This window comes from Poeciliopsis prolifica, unplaced genomic scaffold (assembly GCF_027474105.1).
Source record: "Poeciliopsis prolifica strain line A6 unplaced genomic scaffold, Auburn_PproV2 SCAFFOLD005, whole genome shotgun sequence".
NCBI classification, from domain to species: Eukaryota; Metazoa; Chordata; class Actinopteri; order Cyprinodontiformes; family Poeciliidae; genus Poeciliopsis; species Poeciliopsis prolifica.
In genome coordinates this window covers 15,135,761-15,155,972 of record NW_026562380.1, presented here as the reverse complement: position 1 = coordinate 15,155,972, position 20,212 = coordinate 15,135,761, and the positions used below count along the sequence as shown (strand labels likewise).

General features: G+C 40.6%; 1 protein-coding gene across 5 annotated transcripts in view; it reads left to right on the top strand.

Moving 5' to 3' along the window:
* The window catches only part of LOC129359885 (equilibrative nucleoside transporter 1-like), a 31,115-nt gene extending 11,237 nt beyond the window's left edge, over window positions 1-19,878 (top strand). For 2 of the 5 annotated variants that reach the window (XM_055029826.1, XM_055029827.1), the window contains exons 2-13: window positions 10,180-10,262; window positions 10,412-10,493; window positions 10,933-11,087; window positions 11,558-11,697; window positions 12,660-12,794; window positions 13,914-14,011; window positions 14,094-14,175; window positions 14,886-14,971; window positions 15,129-15,243; window positions 16,298-16,383; window positions 18,398-18,597; window positions 18,713-19,878. In XM_055029826.1, coding sequence (XP_054885801.1) covers window positions 10,234-10,262; window positions 10,412-10,493; window positions 10,933-11,087; window positions 11,558-11,697; window positions 12,660-12,794; window positions 13,914-14,011; window positions 14,094-14,175; window positions 14,886-14,971; window positions 15,129-15,243; window positions 16,298-16,383; window positions 18,398-18,597; window positions 18,713-18,824 — 1,320 coding nt within the window. In that variant the 5' untranslated portion in view covers window positions 10,180-10,233 and the 3' untranslated portion in view covers window positions 18,825-19,878. Of the gene's footprint in view, window positions 1-1,146; window positions 1,253-6,295; window positions 6,363-9,015; window positions 9,134-10,179; window positions 10,263-10,411; window positions 10,494-10,932; window positions 11,088-11,557; window positions 11,698-12,659; window positions 12,795-13,913; window positions 14,012-14,093; window positions 14,176-14,885; window positions 14,972-15,128; window positions 15,244-16,297; window positions 16,384-18,397; window positions 18,598-18,712 lie in introns of those variants that run through there. The other 3 variants (XM_055029824.1, XM_055029828.1, XM_055029825.1) reach the window with 3 other exon arrangements.
* The last annotated feature ends 334 nt before the right edge of the window (window positions 19,879-20,212 follow it).

Here is a 20,212-nt window from a genome sequence, read left to right as displayed (position 1 = left end):
AGGGATGTAAGAAAAAACACTTGCAGATGGTGATTTGGAAAGCCTTACCAAGAAAGGCAACTGGGAATAATCTTTACTGACTTGTTGGTTCTGTTAAATAAAACACTGAATGAGAAAGTATCCAAACTCTGAGGTATAGCTATATTTTCCTTTTTTTAAGATTATGTTTTCCTGTCATCTATCTACTAGTTACACATAACACTTTGTGTGCTGTGCTCCTCTGTCCTTGTGATGTTGTTTAGTCACAGTGTTGTATAGTACATGAGTATACTACATCTGCAAACAGCTGGACTCTATTTTCAGGTCACTTCTAAATGTAATTTACTTCAATTGATTTTAATTTCCAGTAGTGGCATAAGGACCATTAAACAGAAACGTACCTCACAGTTTAAAATCCCTTTTCTTCTTCACAGCTATGAGCTTCTTTTTGCAGGTTTACCGACTCAAACTCAACGATAAACTGCACTAATGCTTTCGACTTTGCACATTAACGTGCTTTTAAGAATACTTACTTTGGATTCAAAGACTCAAAAAGCTGAATGAGTTGTTGCGTCTAAAGGTTCTTAGCACGGGGTGGGCCATAAGTTTCCATACATAGAAAAAAAGAAACATTTATAGTGGACAACCGTTTTTATTTATATAAAGTTTTCTATATAATTGCCATTGTTTTGAATACGCATATTAATACGCGGACCACTTTGTGCTTGCTTGATCTGCAACGTTTCCAGTTTTCTGAAACTTGCAAATAAAAAAAAAACTTGCTCTTTTGTCAAACGCATCTTCTAGGGTATCTGGCATATAAACAAATATATACATTTTACTTTCTCCTATGTGTGGAAACTTATGGCCCACCCTGACCCTGTATATTTTTTTTATGGTGATGTAAAAAGTTAATCTGCCATAAAATGCATTTGAAAAGAGCACCCAGAAAAATCTAGGATGCACAAAACCCCCTCCTGCACAAATGTACCTGAAGACACATCAAGTACATTTAGAACATGTAATATATGATTTGCGTTCAGTTTTTAGAGTTATGAAACTTTATGATTTTATGACAATTAAACTGTTTCCCTTCATATAAACGTAGGCGGAAAAAAAGTTATTTGAAGAAAAGTGTCAAACTGTCTGATACCCGCCCATTCACAGTGAGTCAGAGCTGCGGAGCTGAAATTTCGGAGGCAGTGGGGGGGACATTGAATCCGTCGCTGTATCTGAACTGACGACTCAGGCGGACAACACCGACCGTAACACGGTAAGACGTTTCTCTGTCGCTCCTCCGTGTGAATGAAATGATGGACACGCTCAGATAGTCCGGCTTCTGGACCAAGTTTGTTTTCGACTTCATGAAAATGATGTGGTGAATTATGTCCAGCGGACACCATTTAGTGGTTGAAAAACTCTTTTTGTCACCTTATTTTGCTGCTTGAGACGTCATAGATAGATGTGTGATTTTTAAAATTTTTAAAAATTTTATTAAATAACTGTTTCCGCTTAAATTTACCCCCATTAGCTCCATCGTGCAGGTGTAATTCAGTGAACCAACCGGGAACGTGAAATCTCCGGTTTCTTGCGCGCGCTACGAGTCTAAGACTCAGAAGAACCGAGTCTGAGACTCGGTTCTTCTGAGCCAAATGTTTTCGAACAGCGTCTTTGTTTAGAGTGTCGCAGGGTGGTCGGATAATAATGTCAAATCTCCGTGTGAACTTGTCGCGGCACATGGAGTAGAAAAAACACGTGGATCGTGTTATAAACGAGGTCTTGAGTGGGGAGCACGTGGTCCTCTGCTGCTGCATCAGAGGACAGGAGGAAAGACAGATGAGGCTCTTATCAGCTGGTCCATGTCCTGAGTGGCAAACATGTTTGTTTCCCCCCTGACGAAAACAAATATGTTTGATCTTATATGTTTGTCTCAAAAGTCTACACTGGATTGCTTTCTTTTGGTGATGTGAACAGTTTGGCACATCAGGTAAAAGTATTTCCAGTGTTACATGTGGAATATGTCCAGTACCATTTAGCTGAAAATAAAACAAAAAAACAAAACTTCTATAACCTGGTGGCTTAAGTTTGCAGTTCTTCATTATTCATTATCTTCTTGTTTACACACCTAACTGACTTAAAATAAAACTTACCTGTCCTAGTGAGAGTTTTCACTTCCTCTTAAATGGTAAGGGAATCCTTGCTCCACAAGACTATCCAGGTCTGAATAAATTATTCTTGTTGCAGAGCGTGCTGTCATTTGTAGAAGGCAGATTAAAACCTCAAAGAAATTACACAAAATCCTACATTGAAACACGGTGGTGGCAGCATCATGATCTGACGTTGCTTTTCTTTGCTTTTGAGAGTGAATGCTTGCAATTACCAGTTCATTTCTGTTTCGAATTCAGGTTGAACATGAAGCAAAGAGAATAAGTTCAAGTGAAGAAAATTACACTTTTTGGAAAGGCCAAAGATAAAGTAAAATCACCCAAAGGCGTAGATTACAGAAAATATGGACAACCTTTGAACGGCAACTAAAATGAATGCTGTTTTCATTCATTGGTTGTATATTATTCTGAAAATATCACAATGGAATTTCATGTTAACAAGCCACGTTCATTTTTTTAATTTCAAGCTTGCTGTGTAACATGTAGTCAGCGTCTCATGCATGTTGAACAGAAATCCTGGTTTCATCCGTTTCCTCTATAAAATCTGGATACTTGCTCATCTGAACCATGCAGTGTCTGTGTTCCTTCCTGACGGAGTGTTATGTCTTTCCTGCCATGTGTTTGTACTTTTCCACCAACTCGCTCAGGGAGAGAAAGAGAAGCCTCTTTGTTTTTCAGCAAACAGCTGATCGGAGCCCACCTCTGACTTTCGGTGGGATTTTCTTTTTCACACCTGTTGCTCGATGAGTTGAAGCTAAATCAAAGTCGGAGGGGCACCTTTTTTTTTTTTTTTTGCCCGCGATGGCAGGACGAGGGAGGTTTACAAATGAGGTTGAGACTAGAAGGAAGCATGGTATCTGCTTCCTTCTGCTTCCTGCTTCCTTCTGCCAAGTGGCAGTGCTATTCACTGCCACTTGGTGAGGCGTCATCATGAGTCACTTGAGCAAACTGCAGCGGCTGGTAGCTGCAGCTGAGCTCTTTGTTGCTCTCAGAATGGCGGGAATCTCGGGTAGAGAGCTGGCAGGCTGACCTCAAAAGGCGTCAGACTTTTTTTGATCCTCCGCCTCACTTTGGCACGAATTGATATCTTCCCACCTTCCACTGTTTTCAATCTTCTACAGATGTTTGCACAACTCGAAAGCGCCTGGTAAAAGGCCGTTTCCTTGTCTTGTTATCGTTTCCTGTTCTCCACAGGATTTTTAAACAACAGAGATAAAAAATTGCAGTGGTTCACAGGATTGAAATCACTTACTGTTAGCATTATTTGGGTCCAAACAGGGAAACATACCGGGCGGTACGTTTTATGTATGAGTAATAAGGAGGAAGTATGCACTTTGTTAGCTTCCTGAAGCATTTGCTGTGTCTTAAGCTCAATGAAGTTTCCTCTTAGCTTTTCTTAGAGATTCATCTTTTATTGGCTGACGCTCATTTCCACTTTTATTGAAAATGGTTGTTCTTTTTTTAAGGCTTGCGACAAATACAACCCCTCTTGTGTGAACTCTTGCTTTATTGGAACAATTGATAAGCTCTGGCCATAAAAGACAAATTGTGTTGCGGATGCTTTGACTGAGTTTAATGGTTTTGAATCCGACAGGAAAGAGGGGGTTACAGTGATCACATTTTATGCTTTAAAGCACACATCCATAACTTTTATCTGATTCTCCATAAAATTGCACACGATGTGCATCAAAAGAGACGCCGATTTGTGATGCGCTTCATGAACAAAACATTAGCTCCCAGTATTTGACCTGCTGATGTTCAGTTAGAGCCAAGTCATGAAAAAGTGATTAATTTTAATCTCTGTCCGGTCGGTTGGCGAACATCTGCTGGAGCTTTGTAAGTAAATTAGAAAACATGCATCCTCTTGACTCTTTGCTTTCTTTTCCTTCTGGACAATGAATTAATGAAACTTTATTGCTTTCTCAACGGTTTCAAATGTTTTTCAGGTTTTTTTCTTACGGTTTAAACAGAAGCGTCGTCACTTGTAGCCTAAAACACGGTTGGATTTAGAGTTTCATTTCAATGTCACTCGCATGGTTCACTAACAAGACTGATTCAATCTTTATGGCCCATAGAAGCAACACTCAGTACAAACATTGTCTGCTGTCTCAAAAGGATTTAAATATTAACAAGTTAATTGTTGCATGTCCACAACAAATAAAAACGATTGGACTGGTGGTTTCCAGTTAGATGATGCTTTTTTTGGAGCTGCAGAAACGACAAAACTTGAGCCATTTTGTTGCTGTTTTTTCTCGTTATTGTTCAAAACAAGAACCAAGACAGACGAACATTTCTCAATCTCGTCTCAACTCTGTAACGTTGGGTAACTTTTAACCGCGCCTTGCCCAGTGTTCAAGCCCGCAGAATCATGAATCCCTCCAGCATACCTGACATTCGGCATTTATCTATTCTCCTGATAGCTGTTCTCCTAATCTCATCTGATCAAAACACATATTTCCAGTTTCGGTCTGTTTACTTTTTAGCAAGCTGCAGGATCTCTAAATCAACCAGCTGAAATGTAGATACTTGGAGAACTGGCATCCTCAAGATAGAAGTACTGATATATTTCAATCACTCATCAAACTTGCAATAGCATCCAAGTATGAAATCTCAAGCGTCTGTGGATAGCGTGTGTGAAGTGTGTGCGGCTAACAGTGCGCCTCAGTATTTTGGGCCTGCAATAATAATATTCACTTATTTTTCTTATTAGTTAAGAGAAATCAGCTTTTGTGGCACTTAATATCCACATTTTAAATCTTAGCAGCTCCAATTTGATATTACTAGAAAGATAATTAGAAGATACAAGGACACGGTTTAATTTGTATTTTCAAGTCTTCCTGCTTTTTAGAGGTTATTTATATTTAATAATAGTGAAGGAAATGTCATGCTGTGTGTCAGAGAGGAGCTGCTGTTAAATGCGTTTTCAGAGAGACGTTGCACCTTCATTCATTTATAAAGCCAGTGAGTTTACTGGGCTAAAAATAGCTGTTTTGAAGTCTTGTCCACTCAGCAGTAACATCCACACAGATGAATGTGGTTATCAATGTGACCTGGTTGCACTTTTTCGACAGTCAGACGGTCATAGTTCGTCATATTTCCAATCCCTCAACAGGATCTGCACAGCTGGTTCTGATTCTTTTCACCGGTGGGTTTCTTTGCCCATCTGTAAAGCTTTTCACACAACGTTCTCAGGAGGGTCAATGGTTTACTTTAATCCTGTTTCAGTGAATGACGAATGAAGGCCATTCTATAGACTCACTGAATTAATCATTACTCAAAGGGAGGCTGGATGAGTACAAATATCACATGTTTTTGTTGCTCTTTTGAGGCTGTAATTAATGTTTTATCACCTGATAAGGAGGACAATGCTTTCTTTTCTTTATTGTCCTGATATGAAACAGAATAAGCACGACTCTGTAGTATTTATTATCATTCTTATTTGGACTCAGATGGGATTATATAGATGAAATTCTCTTTAAACCTATTTCTAAAAGTGCTGTTGTTAGATAGTTTTGGTGTGTTTCTGATTACTGAGATTCATTTCCTCCTAGTCTGAGAAAACCATTCAGGTTTATATCTGTCCTGATGAAACGGCATAGCTATACGCGTGTGTGTGAGTGTGTTTCTGCACGTCTGTGTGTGTGTGTGTTTCGGAAACGACCTCCAGAAGGATGTTCTATTACCCTGATCATATGACCAGCATCAAACTATTCCTCAGTCTGGCAATAAAGGTGACTCTGTTAGAGATGGCATACAGCGAGGAACATGAACTCTTGTCCTTTTAAACTCCTTCAACATGTACGGCGCCTAGACTTCAGCGTTGTGTTTTCCTCTAATTGCATTTTTTAAATCAGCGGGATCTGACTGAATGTTAAAATTGTAAATGAGAACCGAGCTTTAGTTTGACACTGATACATGTCTGTGCCAGTTCTGAATGTCACAGAGAGGACAACCAGTAAATGTGTGAAAGTGCACCACTGCGCAGACTGCAAAGTGCTGTGTTTCTGCTGGGCATCGCTCCAGTGCTGGCGACCCTTTGCCAATTGGCTCATGAGCGCGGTGCACTGTGAGAGGGACATACTTTGCAGGAGCATGGCCTTAGCGGTATGTTTTAAACTGGGCCCTGTTGTCGTTGTTGTTGTCTGATGCTGCTGGCTATGATAAGGTTTGGCTGGTTGAGCAGAGCAGAGAGATTAGACGCTTGTGGAGACAACCAGGGTGAGCATGGAAGTTTTATTTCATAAACATTTTCCTCAGTAACCAGGAGTTCCTGCAGCTTTTTCTGAATTTTTACATGATTTCTTCAGTCCACGAACAGTTTAGACTAGAACGTGGAGCCGATTAAAATTAGAATGAATGACAAATGGAAGTGTGAGTTGGTGCAGAGTTGATGCACATTTGATAGGCAACGATTTGAGTCATTGAGGGATGAACTGAGGAACATTTGAACTGAAGGATTGGCGGATAGATAGATGATGCATGGACGGTCAGACTGTTGGATTAGTGATGTATTGAATAGTTTTTGGGATTCTTTAATATATTTTACATTGCCTTTATTTTATTAACAGTACACCAAGAACAAACTCTTGAGAATACATTTTGTTCTTTATAGCCTTTTTTAAAATTATTATTTGGACCTGGAAAATGTTTGAATCAGATTTCACATTTTCCCAGTTGTTTCAGACTGCGTAGGATTTTTCCAAACCACAAAGTTTGGTTTAGAGCAACCACACCTATACCAGAGCGAGGTGGAGCTGAACTTAATGGGATTCCTGTTGTGTCTCTGAGATTGTTTTCCACACAAATTACTGCATTTTATGAAGATATTAAAGGAGAAACATGATGGGTAAAAAAACAAAATTGCTCTCCCACCATGTCAGAAACAGAAGTGTGTGTTTCAAAGCTGACTGAAAAACAGTTACCGTTGGGTAGAAATGTAATTATTGGTAAATTTGATAATAGATTTGACATCTCTTCTTGGTTCTGTTCAATTAACTGTTACATAATGTCAGCCATTGCAACTCTTCCAATTCTGCTGAAAGATATTTTCTATTTCTTTGGAAAAGAATCTCCTACGGGTGTTTGGATGTAAAACTGAGCCTACACACAAACACAATGAAGCTTTCAGTTCTTTGAAAACATTTTGGAGATGGATGATAAGACGGCTATCATCATGGGAGAACCCAAGATAGCTCCTGGGTTCTCCAGAAATGTCTTTGTTGCAGAAGCAGAGCTGTTTTCCCGTCCCACATTCTGTGTCTGCCTTTCCCAGACAGTGGCTCCTAAGTCCTGCCTGATTCCTAATGGGTTAATCGTGCGTTAGCTGCCTTCACATATAGGACTCTGTGTGTAGTCAGGACCAGTCAGAGTCACCATGTGATTTGTTAGGCCAGTAAACTACATGAACATTTGACATGAATGCGGTTTTATGTATTTATATTCATTAATATTTGCAGGATCCTAGTGTTTTTGTTTTTGTGCCATCACCCTGGTTTAGTTTTTTTCCCTTTAATGTTTACAAACACTTTTCAATCAATTCACAAAAATGCTCAAAAAATTGTGAATTACAGAAACAAAACAATGTTTCTGGGATTTATTTTAAATTAAACTAACAAATGCATTAACTTTTTGTCTCTGGTACAGTTCATAGCTGTGATTTGACCTGAAGAACAGGAACTTCTTTGTGTCAGTGGGTAACTTCTCATTGGAGCTGAGAAAAATCACATGCGGCATTCCCCAGGGCTCCATCAAGGAGCCCCTCTTAAGATTTACATTCTCCTTCTAGCTCAGACTGTGATAAGAAATAAGATTAGCCATCATAGCTCTGCAGATGATACTCAGCTCTACATTATGTCACCAGGTGACTCTGAACCCATTCAAGCATCGAACAGATGATTAGAACAAATCAAGGTGTGGATGAGCCACACATTGAAGTTCTTCCGATGAACAAAACAAAATGGTTTTCGAACCAGAGGAAGAATAATTTAGTTATTACAGCTGAGAACTAGACCCAAAATCTGGGATTGGTGATGGAACTCAGACCAGAACCTTCTGAGTCACATAAAGACAGTCACAAAGTCGGCCTTCTATCTCCGGAAGAACATTTCTACAGTTAAGGAGACTAATGTCTCAGCAAGATCTTGAGAAACTCATCCACACATTTATCTTTAGTCACATCAATTACTGCAACAGTGTCTTCACAAGTCTGACTGACCAGCTGCAGCTGATCCAGAACGTTGCTGCTCGCATTGTCACTAAAACCAGAAAGATAGCGAACATCACACCAGTTTTAAAGTCTGCTTCACTTCAGAGAATAGACTTTATATTATTTTAATCACTTAACGGCTTGGCAACACAATACATTAAAGATCTGCTGTTAGTGTATCAGCAGCTCTCAAGTGTTCTGGTTCTGATCTTCTCTGCATTCCCGGAGCCAAACATGAAGCAATAGCATTCGGTTCACTCACCTAAAAATACATTTATAAACCAAATTTGCCTTCATCTAGTTCTTAGCAATTGCAAAATTGCAGATGACTGTGTTGGACTAAGGTTAAAACATGCATGCACCCCGTCATATTGAGTGCTATTTTAGCCAGGATGGTGCAAACAGGATAAAAACAATAAAAAGTGAGCAGGGTGGGGTGCTTCATGAGGAGTTTATGGTCATATTGCTGAAGAAAAAACAGACAGAAATCACATGCAGGACCAAACATCGCTCCATAATGGTTCATCCCTGGTCGACATGCCAGGGATGGTCACATGCACGTGAGAGGAATGTGAATGTAAAGCTCCACTACAAGGATTGGGTTGAGGACTTTCAGGGTCTGAGAGGCTGGAGGAGGAGATGTAGAGTGGGCCAGGTCTAGTGTGTAATTGGGTGTCAACCCAGCGAACCTCTCCATGGTATAAATGAGGAACGCGTGGCTCGTTCAGGGTTGTGCTGATGAGAGGACGCTGGAGTCTCCAGTCTGTTTAAAGGCTGCTGGACAGTAAGTCTCTTTTGTTAGAAGGTACTTTGTCATGTTTTGTTATTCTGAGAGTTTAGAGAAACGTGTTGAGATATTGCGGCATTCTGAATTGTGACTTTTACATTACCTAACTTTGCCAACAGGCGGTAAGATTTCTGTGAACTGTTGACTGTGTTTCACCACCTTCTGCTGTTGTGGCTGCATTTTTTAGCCCATAATGACTGAAAAGTTTCAAATTAGGAAGGAGAGTTGTTTCCACATCTGTTTCCTAAGATTTGTGATGCTCTGCCAACTCGGCTGGCCAGAAGCCACAGCGATTTCTGCTGAAAGTTAATCTGCTGATTTCATCGCTTCGGCTCTTCTTCATTCTTTCTGTCTTTCTCCTGATGTCTATTTGAGCAGCCTGTGCCAGCTTGCTGCCAAGTTTTACTTCTTGCTTTTATAAATAACGTCGCTACCTGGAAAATAACAATTTGTGAATTAATTAACCTACAGCAGAGGCTTGGGAGCCAGTATGTAAATATAATTAGTTTCCATTTGGGGGGGAAGCAGCTCTGAACATTTAAAATAAACAGCCCAGCCTCCAAAACACCAAATCTAAACCAAGGGAGATATTACAGACATACAGAGATTAGAATTTTTGTTACTTATTCAAGGTTTCCCCCAGAAAACTTGCTAAACATCCAGCAGCCTGTCGTGTTTTTGAGTTAAAAAATGTTTAAAGTTGACAGGAAAATTGGAAGTATCACTCGATAATTATGTGTTATTGAAAGATTGGAAGATTAACACCTGAACACCAACTATATTTGTTAGTCTTAACAAATGCAAACATTTTAAAAACACTTAAATGAATAAGCATTGCTTAACCTGGTGGGAACACAAGTAAAGCCTGGTGGCCCGCCAGGCTTGTAATACACTGAGGGAAATCCAGTTATTGTGATAAATTAATATTCAGTATGAACCAGATCAGTTTTTTCCCCTTCCATATTTTAGAACATCGATTCACACGAAGAAGGAATAGATTCTGCTGATTGTGAAAAATATCAATTTTTTTCTGGTCATTTCAGACCTGGTGCCCCTCGATCAAAGACTGAACACAAACCAGACACAGACTGAAAACCATGACGGCCATCAACGCACCTCAGGACAGGTGAGACACTGAACACTCTGCTTACTGCAAACCAGAGATCTCTGTGCTGAACAAAACGCTCCCGTCTTTAGCATCTGGATGAAATCAGTTTGTTGATCTAAAGATGAATGGCTTCACTGATGAACTCTCATGTGGATTTCTTTTCCCAGATACCACGCAGTATGGATTATTTTCTTCATCCTGGGCCTGGGAACTCTTTTACCGTGGAATTTCTTCATGACAGCAACAATGGTAAGATGCGTTTACATCTTACTAAAGAGCCTATTGTAATAATAAAAATTTTACCCCACATTTTAAACTAACTTTATTAATCAGCATGTCTTTAAATTATTTTTATGAGCAATAAGAAATGCTGGCTTTGTTAAAAATATGTATAATTCTTTGATTTAAGAGATTGAAAACTGAAGTTTACTGATTTTCTCCATTTAATCTGACTGAGTTTTAGCTTCTTTAGCAAAGAAGAATGGCCAAAAAAGTCAGTCTGGATGTGCAAAGCCGGTAGAGAACCCCTAAAACATTTTAGTAATTATGCACCGGTGTGATTTATGTACTTTTGTAAACGACAAGCGTCATTTCCCTCCACATGGCACCAACCCGTGACTCCATTCTGCTCTGTGGCAGTGGGAGAACTGCACTAATGCATCTGCGTCTCCCCTCTGCTCTCCTTCAGTACTTCACAAGCCGACTGAAAGATCCAATGACCGAACACAGCAATGTGACTTCAGAACGCAACATGCTGGAGTCAAAGTTCAACAACGTCATGACGCTGTGCGCCATGGTGCCTCTGCTCATTTTCACCTGCCTCAACTCCTTCATACACCAAAGGTAACGCTCGTCCTCTGTACCACACGAGGTCAAACATGCTCAGCCTGGAAATATCTGTAATAACTGTGTTTGAGCTACAGGATGTTTTTTTTTTGCTTTTTAAAGCTCCTTTGCTATATTTACTGAAGGAGAGATCATGCAACATGAGACCTGGAAACCGCCAGGTCTCATCCTCTCACAAGGGATGTGTGTCTTTATCTCAAGTTTGCTTTAATTAGACTTCAGTGAATGTTTTCCTTGAACAAACACAGGCAGGAATGCTATTTATGTTTCCCACTTCCCTCTTCTCGCCTTGGATTTTCTCTTGTCTTTATTTTGGTTTCCTTCCTCTTAACCCCACAGAAGAAAAGCTAGGGCGTAGTGACTTTTCTGTTTGTACTTCACATTCATTCTAAAACTTATTTTGTTAGAATCGTGGTCAGAAAACCGGTGAATGATTTTCTCCCACTTTCTGTATCGTTTTGTTTCAGAATCCCTCAGAAGCTGCGCATCTCGGGCAGCTTGGCGGTCATCTTCCTCGTTTTCATGGTGACGGCTATAATGGTCAAAGTGGAGATAGAGCCTGTTCCCTTCTTCACCCTCACTATGATTAAGATTGTCTGCATCAACTGTGAGTGGTTTGCAACATGAGTTGATGTGTTGTTACATGTGTCTAAACATGATAAAATTAGAAGATTGTGTGGAAGATCGCGTCCTTTCATGTCTTTAAAGACACAATCCTCGTCTAAATAGTGCATGAACACTGGGATTGATAGTGTGGATCTGCAGCCTTCCTCCATGTCAGAACTGACAGTTTTACTTTTGTTGCTCATAATCTTGTATTGATTTGATTTGATTTATTTATGCCACTGAAATGAAAGGCAAATATGCAGTAGTACGACAGAAGCACTGCCAGTGGTTACAAAAGAAAAAAAATGAATAAAATAAATAGATGACGACTAGAGCTCAAAGACCAGGTTATAGGTAAAGACAGTGGTATGGATAGTAATGTACAAAATAAGTTTTTTAATATGTTCCTTCAGGTTTCCAATGGATAATATGCACAACTTTAGCAGATACTGTTAAACTGAGGGCAACATGACTACCAGCCAGTGGAGCGCAGCATTAAACCTTGGCCTAGTTAAAGCAAACAACACCTTGTATAAATGGTGACGCTCCTCTGTCAGACTGAATTAGACTTGTCTTTGTCCAGGTCCACTTCACGTCAGGAATTTTATAGCGATGGGAAAACCTCCATAGCTTCACGCTGAGATTCTCAACACACTCTCTCTTCTCGCTGTGTTTGTTTATTTTCAACAAGTCACAGCGCAGCGGGGAAAAGCTCATCCTCTTTCTTCTCCCCATTGGGTCGGTTCTGACCCGCATGTTCTCATGCACGAGGAGCCAGATGCGTTCTTATTTTTCCTTTAGAGGAGAACGTCGTGACCTGCAGAGCTTTGATGTTCGGCTCATAATTTCTGCATTAGCTGTAGCTAAGGAAGTCATTTCTGTGGCGGAGGAATGGTTCGGTTTCTCTTCTTGTGGTCTTTGCTCCTCTGTGTTTTAAGCTGTTTGATGTTCGTGTCTCACCAGCGTTCGGCGCCGTTCTTCAGGGCAGTCTGTTTGGACTCGCAGGGATCCTGCCCGCCTCCTACACCACTCCCATCATGAGTGGACAGGGCTTGGCTGGCACCTTCGCTGCCTTCTCCATGATCTGCGCTCTGGCCAGTACGTATCTACAAAGTTCTGGTCCAGTCAAAGGATAGCTGCTCACGCTGGTGGTGGTTCTGGTTTACTTTGCGTACTAACCAGTTGATGTGCGGTTCGGTTCTACAGCAGGTAGTGAGCTCTTCCATTACGCGGTCTGTTCCTCATATTGTCGGCGGGACGTGAGCAGCAGCAGCAGCTGAATCAAATCTCCACTGATGTTTGTTGAGATTCTGGATCTGATGGACTAAAATAAGTAGAGATATTTAACTTTGTCTTATATAAATTCATCAGTGGCCCAAACATAATGATGAAGGCCCAGATCAGATGATTATTTCACTATGAATGTTGATTAATTTCAACCTAATGCTAATCCACGGTCAAATTTTGCACACGTGTTCCTGCTGCTGCTGGTCATTATTCTCATGATTAAACTCCAAATCTGACAGCATGTCCTCCATCTAAAGTCAAAACTATAAATGCTCAGGGTAGTTTTGGAGTCGTCAGTGACATAAATCACCAGCCGATCAATGACTGCGATCAGCTGCCAATCAAACGTCTTCGGTGCCACACGTTGATCAGTTCTGCTGGTGCTGCGGGCCGAGACCGTGCGACTCAGCTTCTGTTTTACACTGACCTCAGTAGATCCAGTTTAATCGTCACAGAGGAACAAGAAACATCCGCAGTACTGATATCAGCAAAGATACTTCCACACACATGCTGTATTATTCAACATGCTTAGTAATGAGTCTTGGGTAATTATAGATGATTAATGAATGGCTCCTCAGCAACAAATCTGTTTCTTAGAAGTTGTTTGTCTTTCAATAAAAGCTGCTGGGACTTTTTCTGGTTAGCTTAGTTGCCACTCATTTTACTACTCTAAGGGGATTTACACTTTATTTCCCTAACCCATCACACCACCTCATATATAGTGCCCTAATTTCTCAATTATTATCGCTGGTTAAGACGAGCGATAATATTGTGCAAAAATTAGACTCATCCACCTGATATTTTTCTCATTTGGACACATGTCCACATTGAAATATGTATTTGAAACTAATCACACCACTAGATATTGTGAATATAGAGGTTAAAAAGTCATGATCATTTAGTGATTTAGTATGTTGTTTCTGATTTCAGGCGGATCACAGCTGAAGGACAGCGCTTTTGGCTACTTCGTCACAGCCTGCGTTGTCATTCTCCTGGCCATCACATCCTACTTCATGCTGCCCAAGATGGTGAAGCTCCCCAACTCTGACACTATCGCCGCTTTTCATGTCCTCCTCGTTAACTTCGTGATGGTTGTGTTTTCATCACCAGGAGTTCTTCCAGTATTACATGGAGAGTAATAGATCAGCACCGTCTGCTGACGAGGAAAACAAGATGGACTTACTGAGGAAAGGTGCAGGAAACATGTCTGCTCTATGTAAAACGAGAATGTTAAACTGAGTGACTCAGCAGAAATATGCTGCAATGTCTGTGAACAAAACTGACTTCTTCAGCCTATTAGCCTCTAAAAGATTTTAGCTTTCTGTGTGAGAAATGCCAGAAAGTCTGCATGCACTTTTTATTTTTACGGCATAAGACACATCCAGCTTTTTTTGCGATGTTCAGCAGTTGTTATTTGTTTTTGCTGAGTGCAAAGTTTTCAGTTCTTTCTGCGATCTGGAGTTAAATTTAAAATCCTGCTGCTCATCTGGCATTCAACTACAAAAAACAAAACAAAACAACAAATCCTTCCAAATTGCTGTAAACCAGGTGCCTGTTCTCCTCCTAAAGGCAAAACAAACAAGAATATTTTCTACAAAGAAAGTGCTACATTCTTGCTTTGGCGAATATTATCTTTTCAGACTCTGATTGTTGCTCGACTGGAAACAACTGGAAGCTTCTGAAATCACATTAGATCCGGCAGAGATCGGAAAGAGAGACGCTTCTCCAACTTTCTGTTTGGAGACAGTAAATGCATGCGACTTGTCTGGGCAGAAACCGTCTGCAGTGGGAAAATGTAATCGTATTTTGTTTGTGGCTGACTTTGTGTGTCGGGGGTTGTTGATGTTTGGGTTGGCGGTGATCTCAAACTAAAGCCTTATCTTGGTTTATTTTGCTGCTCAGAAAATCAGGACGAGAAGCAACCGGGGACGGAGCTGATGGAGGAGGAAACCAGCGGCGGCACGTCTGTGTTCAACATCTTCAAACAGGTCTGCTCACATCTTATTACTCATGACTCAAGGTGAAAAACCTGCAGAAATATTGATAATTTAAGCTTAATGTGCCTCCTCTAATCTCTCAGCTTTCAGTAGATGATCAGACGATTCAGTGATTATTGATCATATTGTTCTTGTGCTCTCTGATCAGGTCTGGGTGATGGCTCTGTCCGTGTGCTTCATCTTCACCGTCACTATAGGAACTTTCCCGTCGGTGACCGCTGACGTCAAGTCATCAGTGGCTGTAAAGAACAGCAGCGGCTGGGGTGAGTCTGGGGAGGGAGATTGTTACCAGTAACGCAATAAAATAAAGCTCTCAACGCCTGAAAATGTTCCTGCAATATTTTATGATTTTGGGAGAAATAATCTCTTTTAAATCGATCTGATTTGTAAAAAAAATCGAATAACTAAAATTAGGAAACTTTTCAATTGTTTCCTAATTTATTGAGATGATTCTTCAACTAACATCAGTGATGTTTTGACAAAAATTGACTTTAAGTTTGGAAGTAATTGTGAGTAAATTTATGAAAAATAAAGTGAATAATTTCTGAATAATTTGAGTCGAACTTAAAGGTTTAAAAATTCGGTTTTTAGCATGAAATCATGCTACTGCTCCAAAACTGAAATGAATTTAATGGACTGCACTAAACGAGGAGAATGCTGTGATCGTCTTCAGCCTCCATTTTTACACACATGTTTGATTTCCAGTGCAGTCTAAGTAGGACTGGGTGAAGTGTCTTAAAAATAAAATCTCTCTGGTTTCCTGTTTTCAATTTGAATCAACGTTTACCGGAAGAGCGTCTTGAAATAACAAGTGAAAAGGCGTTTTAATGAGATTAAAGCTTCTGCAGAGTTATCAAAATCTGCTTGAAGCCTGTCGTTTCAAAGTCCTGCTCCTGATAATATTTTGATAGCAACATGCTGAAAGATTAAGTACGTCTTTATCTTTAAAACTGACCCCAGAGTATAAAACACGAGATGCTGAACACGCCTCGTTTTATTTTATTCAGCGTGTCGAAGTGTGGCAACACTGTTTTAACTTCAGTCTCACACAACTTTATTTTCTTATTATTACAGCTGTGTTTTTGTAATATTATAACTTTGTTATTGTAATTGAGCCCTCAATAAAAGATAAATGAAAGATGGCCGCCCCGGGCGTGCTGACATCACTCTGATTGTTTTTTGTGCGCCGTGACGTTGTTCCCATCAGCACAACGGAAAATGAAAGCCAAAAATTGAGTCGATAAAGTCGATTTTATCGCCTGGCCTCTTAAGTCATGTTTTCGTTCTAAAAGCCTCTTTGCTGTGATCTTTCTCCAGGCAAGTACTTCATCCCCGTGTCGTGTTTCCTCCTCTTCAACGTGATGGACTGGGTCGGCAGGAGCCTGACGGCCGTCTGCATGTGGGTCAGTAGCAGCGCCGATACGCCGCTGTAACCGCAGCACGCCAACAAACCCACCTGCATGTCTTGCCTCTTTCAACTCTCTTCAAACAGCCTTGTGGAGAACAGACGCTCGCTGCGTCAGACGCTTACCCCGAGTAAATCTATGCCTCGCGAGGAACGCTGGAAAAACAAAAGTTGTTTCCTGTTGAAAGTCCAGAAGGCGAGGTTATGTGCTGAGGTCAGAGGTTTGCTTTGGAGAGCAGTCTGTGTCTTTTCTTTCCGAGTGAAGGAAGTCTCTGTAAAGGTCAGAGGAAAACGGACGATGGGGATCCTAAAAGAACAATGGCGGAGGGGCCACAGACTCTGAACTCTGTGACTCTTAGAGTCAGTCAGACATTTCTGGATCATTTCTCAGCAGCAATGAAAAAACATTTCTGGTGCAGAAACTGGAATTTGCCATTTTTATGGTGAATGGATGAATTTATACATCAGTTTTCTAGAACTAACGACTGCAATCTGATTCTCCCAATCAGATGGTAAGACATCTTACTCTACCCACTGATCCACTTTCTACATTTCCGGGTAGATGTTCTGTAAATGAGTTTAAAAACACACACAATATGCATTTGACAGGTTAATATTTGAGGTAAAAACAACGAGTCAACTTATTGTTTGCCTTTGCAGGACAAACAGTTGCAAACTCTGCAAATGTATCTGCACACTGTGTCAACAAGAGAGCCGTCAGCTGGCATGATGGGAAAAAAACGTCTTCGGTTTGGTCAAAGATGCCGTTTTCTTCCCCGTCAAAACCAAACAAAGTGGGAAGTTTTCTAGTTTTAACGGCGCGCTAGGTTTGATGATGAAGTCATTTTCCTGGACGTTTCCCCTCATTTCCTAACCGGCTCTTAAATTTCTTCAAGTCAACACAGGCGGGTTCAACTGAGCGGCATTCAGTCCAGATCTTAATTCAGCTGGAAAAAAAAAAAAAATTAGGATTACGCTGACGCTTGTGCTGCTTTATTCATTCTGTCCCAGCTTGATGTGAAAACGACATGTTTTGTTTTATAGGCCTGTTTTTACAAAGCTATCGAGAAAATATCGTCATGTTTTCTTGCTCTCTTTTTTGCTGCAAAGTTAAATCCTTGACTATCATGGAAATATTATCAGAAACTTTGGCTTCTGTCCCAAGACAACACAGAGGTTACTATTCAGAACGTCCAAAAAAAAAAAAGTTTTAATTTCCTGTGAACGATCCGACCGGATGTAAAGGAATCAAGAATAAACGGAGTACAGTTGCGGCACAAACTCGGCGCGGAGGAATGCGGCTCCGTGACGGTCAGCTGCTGCAGGAGCATGTGAGCTCGTTTATCATCATCGGAGGAAGACGGTCGGATCTGATTGGATTTTCCTGCTCCTGCTCTGAAATCTCTGCGTCCCGTGATTTACACCGAAGCGCTGCCTGGTCGGCGCACGAAGACGATGACGTCAGGGAACGATGGCGGCAGATAAATGTTTCCGACAGGGATGCAGATGAGGTTATCTCGTTTTTCACTGGCAAAAATTAGTACAAGTCTTCGTCGCAAGTGTTCTCAATTCAGGATGAGGCTCTGAAAAAGTCAATTAATGACCCAAAATAACCTGAACATTTGGAAAAAATGTGAGTTAATCATTTAAGCTGAGCTTCAGAGCTGGACATTTATTGTATTCTCTTTCTCATTTATTATGACAATATCTTTATAAGTGTTTTGATTCAAATGTTGTCTGGATAGATAAAAAACATATTTATAAAATAATATTTTTTGTTATTTTCTCCACTTTCTGTTGCTAAACAGCATTTACAAATAACAGTGAATTCCAAACATGATTAAATGCAGTGACTGCTGACAGAAATCACACGTCTTTAAGGAAGCGACGTCCCGAAAAAGCTTGTTTCAAACGGAAATGTTGCTCTTACTCTGCTTATCGCTCAGCAGCAACTCGATACTCTGTATATTTGAAGCTCTGACCCGTCCCATGTCGTCCCTCTGTGTGTCCAGCCGGGTAAGGACAGCATCTGGCTTCCTGTCCTGTGTGGCGTCAGAGTCGTCTTCATCCCGCTCTTCATGCTATGCAACGTCGATCCTCGCGTCAACCTCCCCGTGGTTTTCCGTCACGACGCCTGGTACATCGCCTTCATGATACTCTTCTCCTTCTCCAACGGATACCTGGCCAGCCTCTGCATGTGCTTCGGACCCAAGTAAGGCTTTCGGACCCGCTCTGACCTCCAGTGGTGTTAATCCTCAGAAACGTGGATATTGATGTCGTTGTATCAGGTATTCTAGTAAACTCCTGTGTGATTTGTCTTTCTGCAGGAAGGTACCGCAGCATCAGGCGGAGACAGCAGGCGCCATCATGGCCTTCTTCCTGTCCCTCGGCTTGGCGCTGGGCGCTGGGGTCTCCTTTGGTATCCGGGTCGTGATCTAAGCCCCGAGTTTGTGTTGTAAATAAGACCGCTTCACCCTCGTCACCTCCACCCGACATGAGTCTGTCGGGGGTGGAGCAGAAGCCAGGGAGGACTGAAAACCCTCGGTCCTTCAGTGTTCAGCAGGAACTCATCCTGCCTAAAGCTAAAATGTGTTAATTTAATGTTTTTATTTTCTACTCCAGATTCAGGAAATGTGTTTACTTTAAACCAAATGTTTTAGATGTTACAGACAACTGTTGAAGCAGCAATAATGCTTTTATAAAACTTTATTGTCCGTCTTGATCAGTTTTCAGATATGACACAAACCTCGTTAAGATGCGTTCAGAGGACATCTGGTCACAGCTGCGGCTCCTCGACACGCCAGTATTTATAACCAGTAGGTACGATTGATAAGCTGTGATCATTAATCCGATGTTAGTTATGACAGATGTCAAAGTGCCACTCGTTGCTGCACTGCAGGCTCATGTGAAGAAACCAAATACACAAAAAGAGAGGGGAGCACAATGGACTGAAGGGACGCTCCCTTCTGACAAACCACAATAACAGAAACAGCAAAGATTCATTTCATCCTGGAGATTGTTTTTCTCTGGAAGCAGTTTTAGATCTGGATCTAGTTTTAGATCAGATGACATTTTGACTTGAATGATAAGTATTGCCTGTTCAGATTTTAAGGCCCACATCTCATGTCATTTGTTTTGTTTTGTTACACCAAGCATGTGTTTTTGAAAATATGAACAACTGCAACATAACGTGCAGCTTAGATTAATTTGAAAAGCGATTAAATCAGGAAGAGTGCCATTTTTTATGCTTCTTTTAAAATTAGGTTTTTATACAAGCAATAGTTTATAACGTCTTCCAAGCTCTCACTTCACAAACACAGTATATGTATTTTTGTTTGTTTACATTTATTAGCGTTTTTTTGTGTTCAGTATTGACCAGCTGTAGAAAACCTAGTTGTACACATCTTAACCAACAAATGCTTTAAAAGCACTCTCGGTGTTATGAGCTTCTCTACTGTGTTTAATGGAAGAATAAATCTTTTTTTAAAAAACATTGGCTCCTCCTGGTGGTCATTTGTGGAACTTTGTATCACTTTGCATGATGAATCTATGAGCTTCATTTTGTGGACTGAACTCCTGACTTTTCAATTATATGATATATCGAACATTAAACTCCAGCAAACTTCCCTTTAAAGCCATCTCAATATCTTGCATTTAGGATAAAGTGTAAACAATCCCACAAACTTGAAAAATAGCAAATTTCACGTCGTCGGAAGCAACAAATTTACGTTTTATGCTGAGATTTACTATATGCAGCAATGTGTTCGTAGCATTTATCTTTTGCTGCTTGTTTCATACTTGGTCATTTATTTCTATAACTATGGCAT